This window comes from Anopheles marshallii, chromosome 2 (assembly GCF_943734725.1).
Source record: "Anopheles marshallii chromosome 2, idAnoMarsDA_429_01, whole genome shotgun sequence".
Taxonomy (NCBI): domain Eukaryota; kingdom Metazoa; phylum Arthropoda; class Insecta; order Diptera; family Culicidae; genus Anopheles; species Anopheles marshallii.
This window is the reverse complement of record NC_071326.1, coordinates 80,189,450-80,202,115: the sequence shown is the minus strand read 5'-3', so window position 1 is coordinate 80,202,115 and position 12,666 is coordinate 80,189,450. Positions and strand designations below refer to the sequence as shown.

The 12,666-nt window shown below is 43.8% G+C and overlaps 1 protein-coding gene across 1 annotated transcript; it reads left to right on the top strand.

Moving 5' to 3' along the window:
- The first annotated feature begins 304 nt into the window (after positions 1–304).
- On the top strand, positions 305–12,301 carry LOC128707642 (zinc finger protein sens). Its single transcript, XM_053802600.1, has 5 exons — positions 305–455; positions 523–675; positions 776–1,626; positions 5,261–5,411; positions 11,964–12,301. Exons 1-5 carry the CDS (start codon positions 305–307, stop codon positions 12,299–12,301), a joined length of 1,644 nt encoding a protein of 547 aa, XP_053658575.1.
- The last annotated feature ends 365 nt before the right edge of the window (positions 12,302–12,666 follow it).

Sequence of the window (12,666 nt, the reverse complement as noted above, 5' to 3'; positions counted from 1 at the left end):
AGAGGAGCACTCGAACAATGTTGTGGCGCCTTCACAGGTTGCGTTTTAGCCGTAATTGAAAAGCATTAACAAATTAGATGATAGTATCGCATACAACAGGTACAAACACACACGAGCGGTTGTAGTTGTTCCCCTCCAGTGGTGCTCAACGGCCAAGCGAACGGGAAGCGCGGTGTAGTTCACACGTCCCCATGGTCGTGGCCGGAAACGGAATGGGGAAATGATTTTATTTACAGCTCACTTTCAAAAGGACCCGTTTGACTAACAACTGCCTGTTGTGGTGTTTTCGTTTCTTCCTCCAGACATGGCACACTTATCGCCACCACCATCACCCCCGGTAGGCCAAACACCACCGGCCGTTAGTGCGCTGAACGCACTGAATGCTTCGTCGGCGAACCTTATCCAACGTGCGTCTGCATTTAGTTCTGTGCTGGGTCAGAAATGGAATCCGCGCGGTGGGTATTCTAGGTCGCATCCTTGATAGAAGGGCAAGAATTTATACTCTTCGACTTCAACCAATAGATCTACTTCTGCTGTACAACCCACTGTTCTACTCTGGTGCTGCCTTTCCATGGCCACAGTTCCTACTACCTCAGCAACCTATTACACCGGTTTCGCCGAATTTAAATACTAGTCGCGACTATACGCTTACACCCGAGAAGGAAGAGATCGTCGGTAAGTTGTCTTGTGCCTTTTTTTGCTATTTCAAATCGTTTACGCTTCTCCTTACTTTTGGGGGAAATTTTTACTTGGAACACTCTCTTTGTAAAACCAGATGAGGATATGCCGCTCAATCTGTCGATGAAGCCGTCCACCTCCACACCAAATGCTCGTCACACGGGGCTGACCCATTCGATCAACATCTGGTCACCGGCCAGCATGTGCGAGAAGGAAACGATAGATGGCGACAACCAAAGCAACATCGACATCGAGAATGACGATGACTCGAGCGGCGATCTCCAGATCGACGAGTCCTTCGACTCGCACACCAACCACCACCACCACCATCACCATCATCATCATCCGCATCATCACCCTCATCATCTGCACCAATCGCAGCAGCACCAGCAGGAACAGCGCGATCGCCAGCGCGAGACGGCACGCATTCTGACGGAGTACAACAGCTTGCTGCTGAACGGTGCCAGCAGACAGTCGGGCGGTTCCCGAACACCGCAGGACTACTTCAACTACAGCAAAATCAGCAAAGGCTATTTTACGCACCTGCAGCAGCAGCAGAAAAACCTGGAGATACTGCGCCAAAATCGGACCGATCTGTTCGTGATCAACGGTGGCACGGGTAACGATAACAACAACAAGGAAGGTGTCAAGAACCAAAACACGGCCCACAGTGCTAGTGCGGGTGTGCGTATGTGCGGTGGCAGCGTTAGTGCCGGGGTGGGAACTAGTGACAGTGATACGACCGGTGAACAGTTCGGTTACGGCAAGTCGGAGGTGATGGTTGGCTCCGCTGCTGCTGCTGCCGCTGCTTCCGCTCGACCCGATTCCACCCAACCCCATTCGGACAGTCCGTACGGAAGCTCGAACGATTCTTCCTCCCATGGCCATTCACATTCGATCGTTAGTACACCGACGGGAGAGGGCAAGAAGAGTGTTAAGCTGTATCAGGTAAGTGTCTTTTCGTTCCTCAAGCTGGTGTAGTAGTGGCCTAGAAGATCGAGGGTGTCTTGATCATAGAAATCTTAGTGCTTATTGGAGAAGTCCTATTGGGTTCTATTGTTCTAGCATCATTATAACTCATATACTAATTGCCTCAAATTCAATGCGGAGTATGTGGCGGGACATCATCAGAACATGCGTTTTTTTTCGAAACTCCATCACTACGAAGAGAGTTGAAATAAAATAAAACAATATACTCACAGTTTCTGCACAAACGGAAGTACAGATTTAGACTGTAAGAACTGCCTCATAATAGATGATTTCCTTGTGGGTCCCACCAAATAGAAGTAGATCACCGAAAAAGCGGGCTACTGGACGTTAGTCATGATGGAAACAATATTGTTTTCGTTAAGGATTGTTATGTACCACATGTTCCTCATCCAGAGTAACTATCAGTTGATGAAATAGCGAAAAAGACTTAATTGAAGGAAATTTAGTCGACTGTGTCTGTTGGTGTTAAGATGGTATGGTAAGATAGCTAAAACTTCATGCACCATTTTGAATCCAGTTTTGCTTCAATGGCTTAAAACTGATCTATGGACGATCTGTACCTCTTGAATGATCATGCAGGTCGACTAACAAATTTGCCTGTGATTAGCTGGGACAGTGTTAGATTCGTAACTACTAGGTCATGCCATATCAACCAGCCAATTTAGCTCTTTAAAAGATAACGCCTTTGGTTGAATTTTATTTGAAGATGGGCTTACTTTAAGGTAACTCACAACTAAATAAACCAACCAAAGGATAGATAATGCTTTTATTATGTGGGAAATGTCACCTCCGCAATGGGTATGAATCTAAAAATGATTTTATCCAACAGTGTCTTAAGTGTCGTTAAAAAAACATCCGATTTTCCTACACCCGATTCCGATAACGATCCGGCACTAATAAGACAGCTCTGTTTTCCGGAGGACTCGCATTGAACTAGCTGTTTGCTCAAGTGTATGAATCTCCGGTTGCGATGCGACCGACCCGGGCTCTGTGGCGACGAGTCGGATGTTTTTTCTTTGGCACCACCATGAACCGACAGCATTCATCATTTCGCTTCGATTTTGACGTTTGTTTGTGCTGCATCCGTCACACTTTGCCCGGTTCCGTGAAATCCTGTCCCTTTTCGTTGGCGGTGGTCGACCGCGCAAACCCCGGGTGACAAATTATGTGTGGCGCAAACAACAAAAAAAAACACAAGTGACAACACAACAGTGAGCCATTTTGTTCGGCCACCTTCAATCTTGCAGTTTGGCTGTTATACACGTATCTGGCCGATATGTTACTCGGCGCGGTATCCACAAAGGGATACAAGTTCAAAGGGTGTCTGGCTGCTGGTTTGAGGATGGTTGGCAGGCAAGCGCAACTAACCGTGCACCGTGTACAGATCGAGTTCCATTGCATCGGTTTGGTGTTTGCACAAGTGTTCCTGTGTGCCGGGAGCAGTGGTTGGCCGTCCGTCATCTTCGACCGGCGTTGGCGCTTCTCCCGAGGTTCATAAATTATCGGTCGCATCGGGAAAGGACGGAAGAAGTTATGCTAATGTAATCAGGTCACGTTGACGTTGCGGCTGTGTTTGCGCGAGACATGGCGCAATTGTCAGATGAAAAACCATTCGACCGTACAGCGGTACAGTCGGCAGGTCGGCATACCACAGGATGGCCACGCAGTCGCATCAACCATGTCATGGTCTAATTCCCTCGAAAAATCTAACACCATTTGCCCTGCCGAAAACTGGGACAGGAAGTTGTAGGAACCAACCATCCGGGGCAAAAGGAAGATCCCACGAACACCATCTCGGCTTGCCCCATTGCCGAATTTTGTTCCCAAACCTGCGGGTGGAACAGTAGGGCCAGTTGTTGGCAACAAACCCAACAACCACCGAAACAACAAAGCACTCGAATCGCTTCGGGGACCGAAGCCGTTCCGTTCCGTTCGGTATTGATTTATAATCAAGGCGTAAAAGTTTTCTCATTTGGTCGTCGTTTACATTCATAATTTAGGTACAGTGAGCTCATGAATATGTAATCTTTCCACCCCCCCAATGTCTGGATGCCTTCGGTAAAAAATATACCCCGGGAGCCCTTCTCCTTTTTTTTTTTGTTCTGCCAGCACCTACCGGGCCGAGCTTCCGACCAGGAACAAACCGAGTCTGACCAGTGGTTAGTAAGGCTGTTAGGCTTCCGATTTTTCTTTACACTCTCACTGGCTGCCAGCGCCGGCTCAAGCGCCGGCTGATGCGAGCTGTACGCTCGGTGGTGATATTATTAGTGTGTAATTAAATTAAGCTCGACAGATTGCGTGGCCTCCCCTTAATCTAGCATAATGGAGTTTTGTTGTTATGTGAAATGATACTTGTTGCTTCGACCAGGAGGTGGTTTTGTAGTATGTGAACCGAACTGCATTCATAAATCAAAATACCGATTAAATGGTTACCGCTTCCCTACGTACGGACAAATTGAATTAGGAAATAAATAAATGATGGCTAGCTCGCTGTTCCTGGCATTCGGAACATGTGTTGTTAGGGTTTTTTTTTTGTTTGAAAATGGACAGTTAGTGTCCCTATACTACTCTCGAGTTGGAATGTGTCTATTTATAGCTTGTAACTCTTTTTGGCTGATGAAACGATGCACAGTGGGACTGTGGGACAATAAAAGAAACTTTGAACTCTATCTTTTTTATTTTATTAAAATTAAATTCACAAGACAATTACAAGGGATCACTACAATTATAAAAAGAACGTTAGAAGAAATGACAAATTCTACTACAAAATTGTTTCTGTTTTGCTATAAATTACTTCAACATTTTAAAGTTCCAATTATTTTTAGAACTACTAATTAAATTAATACATTTTTAATTCCAAAAGGCCGAACTGAAAAAAAAATTAAATTACATTCTTTAATCGTATATAAAACCCTGGAGGCAGTTTAACTCATTTTAAGAATTTGGACAATTTGTTCGTTTCAATAGTAACCCCACAATGACTAGCATGAGTAAATAAATTGTAGAAAAATTAGCACAAAAAAGAACAGGGCAGATATTCAATTATCGTATTTCTTATTCCTAAATGTTTTAGACAAAATTTACCAATAGCTCTTAATCACAATTCAGCGCTGGATTTAAAAAATCTAATAGTGTGGATTTTTTATAGCAATTTTTTAATAAGATAATTAAGGAATATGTCTGCACGAACATTTGAATAGTACTCGATTACCTCAGATGGTTTCTTTTCCATTTACACTAATACGTTGATAACTTATCCAAATCATTAGAAGAATCTGATTTAATTAATTTTTTTTAATATTTTAATTACATTTTGTTGAAAATTCTCACTTGTTTTAGTAAACTAGTAGACATTCATCTTATATAACTAACAATGTAATATCTACTCTTCAATTTTCCATAATATCCACTTGTTATCCTATTGTGCGAGCTAAATTTTGACCACTAAATGTGAAGCGTCGCGTAGATCTTCTTATTCAAGAGCTTTTTACGAATAAAACTAACGAATAGCTATTCAATTATGTTAAACTTCATCTACCACCGCAGTGCATCTCAATATTGGAATCTTTTCCCCATTTTCTTCTCCCAACAGTGCAAACAGTGCGGCAAAACCTTCAAACGTTCCAGCACGCTCTCGACTCATCTGCTGATCCACAGTGACACCCGGCCATATCCCTGCCAGTACTGTGGCAAGCGGTTCCACCAGAAGTCCGACATGAAGAAGCACACGTACATCCACACCGGTAAGTAGCAGCAAAAGGCATCCATTTTTCCCCTATTACTTTTACTTCCCCACAAGATGAAGCACCCCAGAATTTGACCAATTTCAGCCCATTTCTTGGGATTTACACCCATTAAAACACTTTTTTGGCTTGCGTGAATACATTGTCACCCCCCTGTTCGGGGGGAGGGGGGGTTCGGTTTTCGGTTTGGCCTTGTAGTAACAGGCGCTCAGCGTGGCCTTGCTGTACCATCATGACGGTACTCATCCGCTCCCGTCTCTGCAGGACACATCAAGCACGCGCCAAACGAATGCTATCGTTTTACATCATCTCTTTCGGCTCAGCTCGCCGGTCGGCTTCATCCGCAGGCGGCATAAGTGGCAGCATGTGTGCAACGATCACACCCTTTGTCCGATGTCTTGTGGTCGCTTGTGGCCACATGCTCTCGCACTATGGTTCCGGAATCGGTTTTGTGGTTTTGTTTTCACGCCCGCAGATGAACGGTGCTTGATGCTGATTCATCTATCCGGCACTGGCGGCGAGTCATTTAAGGATCGTCTGCAGTCGTAGCATCTGTGCGGGACAGACTTACCAGCACGGAGGATACGACAGGCAGCAGTAGGGAAGCATAAATTGAGCAAAACTAAAGCAATATAGCTAGTAAAAACCGATCAAAACCTCAACTGGAAGCAGTGCTGTACACTCGCAATCAGAACGTTCTAACCACGAATGGGACCACATTCTGGGACGTTCTACTCTGTTTGCGCCTCCACGTATTGGACTGCGTGTCACCGGTAGCAATGGTGCAACCTAGCGCAACTCATCAATCGATACGATTGTGCACATCTTCAGCTAGGTTCGTCCCCGGACGGCAGAGCGGCAGCAGAGTAAATCAGGCAAATATTTTACTACAAGGTGTTTGGTGCGGTGTACCAAATCGGTCGGCCGCCATTCTGCTACACTTAAAACGATTGTGCCGAACCAACCTGCCAGTGAACGGGGTTGGCCGCGGGCAGTTGCGGATGGAGATAAAATATTATTCTTTGCTTTGCATCGGTAAACGAAGGTTTTGTTTCTAGTTTTTTTTTTTGGTTGTATGTGTGTAAGTCGTGTGTTGATGCATGAGTAATGAAAGATGGTGGTTGTTGCTGTTGTTGATTGTGACAGTTTGAGAGTGCCTTGAGTGGTGATGAACGTTTAAGCTACTCTGGACACCATTAAGCCGTTCCTGCATTGAAGGAAAATCTATGGTTCACTGTGGTTTTTTCCAAACTATACTAAAAACAGCCCATGTTTTTAAACATTAGACACAAGCTGGGAAACATAACTATTCAACAATTTAAGTGTAAAGCTCTGTGACATTTCTTTTTTTCTTTACGCCCAATTTCCAATTCTTGGAATTTTTCAACAATATCCATAACCTTGATCACGATTTCCATGAGATCAAGTGCTCAAAATTGTGTTTTCTGGATTCGTTTCCAGTTGAATATACGGAGGTAAATGAGGTATCTTCCTTTATTATATGAACCTTGTGCCTTGAGCCTTTATGTAAAAGCTTTCTTAAAAATGTACAAACAACGACAATGACACATACATTTGAAAAAAATCATTACAAGAAATCCATTTCAGTTTGCCCAGCATTTAGTAATTTGAAAATATTCCATAGTGACATTTTACATTTCGTCTCGAAAAGAATAGAATTTGATAACCTTAAACACTTTTCAGACATTCTTGAATGACAGAAAGCTTTGAAGTCGAGCTCGAAAGCTGTCATGTTTGTTAAGTAAATGTCAAACGTCTCCTAGTTAATCAGGCCAAAGCTCTCACACATGTTAGGTAACTGTTAGACGTCTAAAGTTGTGTAAGACGTTTGGATTTTTGTCAGACGTTTGACAACCATAATACGTAGCAATAATATAGTGCAATAATGGCTAAAAAGATCACTTAGACTTTGTATTATAAAACTAAAATAAACTGACTGCTTTCTCGAACATGCAAAGCAAGCATCCCAAATAGGAAGACTCTGTTAAGATAAAAAAAAAAACCCACTTCCACGATACACCTAGAAGGGAACCCGTAAACACAACACTTAAATCAAACACGATGCCAACAAACCAATTTGTTATCGTTCTTGTTATGCCATGTTTTTGAAGTCGTGGCAAGGCAAGGGAAAGCAACAAAACAGTGCAACCGTGTCAACAACCGTGGCAGTACGAGGCAAGCAACCGAACAGTAAAATTAATACACATCAGCATTAATGGGACTTTGTTAACATGAATCAACGCGGGTATTGTCGGTGTTGTGTTGCATTGCCTGCTCCTGTTCGTTTCCCCCATTGGCCCCTTTTCCACTTTCCGCCGTACAACGGTGAACGGAAAGCGCGTTGAAGGAAGGCATTGCATTTTGCACCTAACATCCCACACCCAGCGGAGGTGGTCGGATAAATGCTCGCGTGCCTGAATTTGGCGTTCCTATCTCCGGCAGCATAGCTTTGTTGCTGTTGAATGGCACCACCGAAACGCGTGCATTAATCTTCACCGCAGGGATTGCCATGCACTCTGCACTGGGTGACCCTTTTTTTCGGAGTGAGAGGAAAACTGTGAGACAATTTTCAATAAACGCAACCTGAATGCTGTTCGAAGTCAGCAAACGAGAGAAAGAGAGAGAGAGAGAGAGCGTGGCTTGTAAATGTTTGATTTCAAGAGACAATTAAAAGCGAATTACTGTACACCCTTTTTGTGTTGTGCCTCGAACCAGCGTAGAAGGTAGGGGCAACAGTAATTTGTTATGTAAACTCATTTCCTAAATTAAAAATCTCAAACAAACTACCTTTTTCACCCCCATGAGTCTATGACTCACGAACAGCAGGAGGTCCAAAAAGGAAAGCATTCTGAGTTTTCTTTTTTTCTCCCCGTTTGGAACTGGAAAGGGATAGAAGGGGGGGTTTAGGCGGTTGTCTTGACGCCGATAATGACCATCGTTAGATATGGTTTCGCGGGTTTTGGAGCATTAAGTGCACCACTTATGTACTCCCCCCGCTCCCGATTTACAGTGTCCTTGTTTGGGACGGTTGTCGTACAGGGTGCAAGCGTACGTTGCTTATATCTTGATTTAATTAAATTAATTGATGTTTCCATGTGTAAATCCCCAATCCCCCACCATGCCGAGCGTACCGGCGAAGATCGGAAGAGGATCAAAAGCATTTAATGGTAATATTAGTTGCTAACTGCTTCCAATTGTTCGACTTCCATCCCGGGGCCTCTCGTAGGGAGGGTGATAAATATGTTGCCCACCGTAAAACCCGTAAACCCGTAACCGATCGCATGCATATGAGCTTCGCGTACGATCGAACCGGACCCAGTGGCTGTAAGTGCTTTTGCCGGCTCGTTTTGCAACATTGCGCTATGCCGAGTGAGTCCTTTACTAGCTGCAGCATAAACGCTTTTACGCCGTGTGGGGTCAACTTGTGGGACGGGGAGGGGAAAGAAAAATAAAACAGAAGAGATATCCTTATTTAGGCAATCGAACAATTTCACCGATCGCAAATTGTGCCGGCTCCACGGTGAGTAGCGCGGCAACAAAGCACGATATAATGCCCATGGGGTTGTGTCCCTTGTTGTGCGGCACTTTTATGCTCATGATTTTGTGCCAGTAAGCGCGGAGCAGTTAGGGGAAGACGATCGAGTTTAAGAGTTGTAGAAGTAAAGAAAAAAACATATAGCTAGAAATATAAACAGTGCAAGAACAGTACAGTGTGTAATATGAGTAAAAGGCTGCCATATTTTTTTAGGGATAAAAGTAAACAAATTAATAATATTTGTGATCGCTGGTACTAAAAATGTGGTCTTTCTTTTCCATTACTTTGTGTCTTAAGAGCTCAGGCTTGTTTTTCCTTTAGTTGTGCCAGCATTTAATTTAATTTACAAAATTTTACCAGTAATAAGACATATTTGGTACAAAATACCAATAATTTAAAAATACTCAATTAATGTATTAAGATTATCGTGGCAACAATTATTTAAAGAATATAATTGCATTCTTCGGCACTTTGAAAGTATTAGTATTATAGAACGAATCTGACAATAATTCTAAATATTAAACGAAGTAATATTGTTAACAATATAACAATATATTTAACTGATGGGCTTATATTTATTCAACATTGAACAATTTAATTATGAAACACACTGTATATCCTCTCGCTCAGTCTTGTCGCTGCCTTTTGCGTATGTTCCACAACGCCTCGTACGCGAGTATGGTGCAAGAGCTCGGTAAAATCTATTGGCAAAAGTGTATTTATGCAACTGGCGCTTTTTAGTCACAGCGATACTAAGCAAAGCAAACAAATCGGAAAAGGTATTTTGCAGTGTGTCTGCTGGAGCGGCTCGGTACGGAGCGCAGTGCGGTTGATGAAGTTCCTAGAAAAATCGATAACCAAACTGCTGCTGTGCATCCAGCACATTCGTGGAAAGTGAAACCCTTCATTTGGGAGCAATTGTGTGTGTGTCCATCCGCACCACCACAATAAGCACCAGCGCTTCCTACCATTCCTTTTGCAGTACGCATCCCACTGACCCACTGATGGGAGCTACGATCAAACGAACAAAGCGCCCCCGGGTTGTAAACAAATTTGAACAAATTTATTACCTCATTTCGTAAATTGTACCATTCTGCTCCCTTTTTCAGTGACCGCACTAGTTGGTGTACTAGTAGTTAAACTAAGGAGATGTCTTTCTTTTCCTTTTTTGTCCCCCCACTCACTCCCTGTATTGATTGCGTTCGGATTGGATTGAAGTTGAGCCGTACTTAAGTAATGTATCAACACGGGAAAGGGACATTTTTGTCGTTTGTTTTGTCTTCACCCTTGCTGGTAAAAACCCTTCAACAACCAGCCCGGGTCGGGAAGCCACCAAAATGGGGAATTGAAGAGTATGCAGCAGCAGCAGCAGCAAAAAAAAAACAACAGAAGAAACATGAACAACCGAAGACCGCACAGTACGGTAGGAACTGGTTTAATGTTTATTTTAGATTCGCGTGTCAGTACCATTTTTAATGAGTATGCTTTTACCGGACGCGCATCACCTTGTCGTTCGCACCTACCGGTTCGGGGCGGGGTGGGTAGTTCGGTGCTCATTTCTTCGAAATCGAATCCTTTTCGAAGACGACACCATAGCGGGTAGCCGAACGGGGGGAGAAATAGCCCCTCTGGTTGGTCGCCTGTGTCACGTGAAGTGGTAATAACAATCACAATTTATTGATATTACGACAGTGGCAATTGGCTGATTGGCGGGTCGGCATGGAGTAGGAAAGAGATTATGTTATGTTTCTCGCCCCCAAAAAAAAACAACGAGTCACCCCCAAACGGTAAGGAAAATTGAATGAAAAAAAAAGCCAGAATGAGGTGATTTGAGGAACGATTTCATTAGCAGAGTGCGATAGCACCGATCGAAAGCGACGTTCGATGATAGATTATCAGAGTTTAATTGCTTCCGAAACAGGGTCACACAAAATCGGTACGAACGCACGTTTTTCACGCACGCATTTTTTTTTCGCTGTGGTCGATTATGAAACAAAAACGCAACAAATAATACAATCCCCAAGCATAGAACAAGGCGTCCACGGGGACGGGGGATTAAATATGGCTGGATGTTCTTTTTACAAAATACTTAAACGTATCTGCATTTAATTATAATACCACCATGCACAGGGTACGAAAACAAACACATAAACGGCGCATAACCAGCTGTGATCCGCGCGTTTCTTTTCCCGCTTGCATGGGCCCTGCTGAACGGTGCACGAGTTTGAAGGCATTAATTTAAAGCTACTTTACCAAATCTGCGCAGCACGAAGACCTCTCCTGGATGGTAAAAGGTGGTGTTGCTATTGCTGTTGAAATTAATTATCAACGCAATGCTTTAATATACTTTTAATTTGTGGTAGCACCCATTTGCAAGCGTGAACAGAACGGAATGTAAATTCTTTTCTGTTCTGTTTTGACGCCATTTTTTTTTTTGCTTCGTTCTGCGTTCCGCAGCTTGCTTTGGTTGGCACCCCGACTTGACGGGTTTCCCGAAACAAAGGCAGCCATGGTAGGGAGCTACATCGTACAGATTATGGATACCCTTTTTCCGTACGCAACACTCGGCACCCACCGTGCAAAGGGTTTTGCGCGTAGTTTTTGTACCATGTTTTTAACGCAAGCGATTACTCGCCATTTAAAGACGCCTTTCTGCAGGCCTAAATAATTTATCAGATAGATGTGTGTTTTATCAAAAAAGGACTGATAAATGATTGGTTTATCACCAGCATTTTAATATAAAAACGGAATGCACTGTAAATCAAACAATGCTTACGGTGACTTCACTTTATTCGAGAGGGTTCGTCGCTTACCATTTTATTCCCGCAATATACACGCATTTAAGTCTTTTGATAGACATTATATAAACTCGGGCTAAAACTGTTGCATTTCGATTCGTAATGATTTTTAACACATTTTTTTCCATATCCAACCATTTAAACTCATACTAATATGCATTCCTCCCTTTCTTTCTTCACCCCCTGGGCTGCCTGCAGGTGAAAAGCCTCACAAATGTGTCGTCTGTCTGAAGGCGTTCAGTCAAAGCTCTAATCTCATCACGCACATGCGCAAACACTCCGGCTATAAGCCGTTTTCGTGCGGGCTCTGCGATAAGGCGTTCCAGCGCAAGGTGGATCTGCGGCGGCATCGGGAAGGTCAGCATAACGAGCCCGGCACGGTTGCCAGCCCGATCGATATGGTTCGGTACGAGGTGCCGAAGCTAAACCACAGCCACACGGGCAGCGAACCGGACGATATGATGGAGGAGACCACCACCGTACCGGACTACCATGCCGACATCAAGATGGAGCAGGTCAGCAGCAGTTGTTCCTGATTTTCGGTACCACCGCTGGATGCGCTCGCTGGAATGCTGTGTGGTAGCTCCACGACAAGAAATCAAAGGTAAAATAAAGGGGTTGAATAGTGACGGAAAGAAAGGAGAGAGATAAGGAGCGGAATCGTTTAAAAAAGCAGCATAACTACCAAATGTTCCTTCAAGTTCGCCTTGCTGCCCGATCATTCCTTACGCATCGTGCGTCGTGAGGAGCAAGCAGCAAAAAGGAAGCCGTGTATTTCCTTGCTTCTAATTCCTTGCACATCGAACCGGGTGAATTTCGCCTTTGTTTTGCTGTGTTGTGTTACAAGATGCGCGTACCGCATGAAATAAGGCACCCGAGAGCTCACTGACCCAAACTCTAA

Bases quoted from the DNA above. Each gene is read 5' to 3' on its own strand.
- LOC128707642 (XM_053802600.1), top strand. From the start codon at position 305: ATGGCACACTTATCGCCACCACCATCACCCCCGGTAGGCCAAACACCA. The intron at 456-522 runs GTGGGTATTCTA...TTCAACCAATAG, and splicing joins TCAGAAATGGAATCCGCGCG to ATCTACTTCTGCTGTACAAC. The intron at 5,412-11,963 runs GTAAGTAGCAGC...GGCTGCCTGCAG, and splicing joins GCACACGTACATCCACACCG to GTGAAAAGCCTCACAAATGT.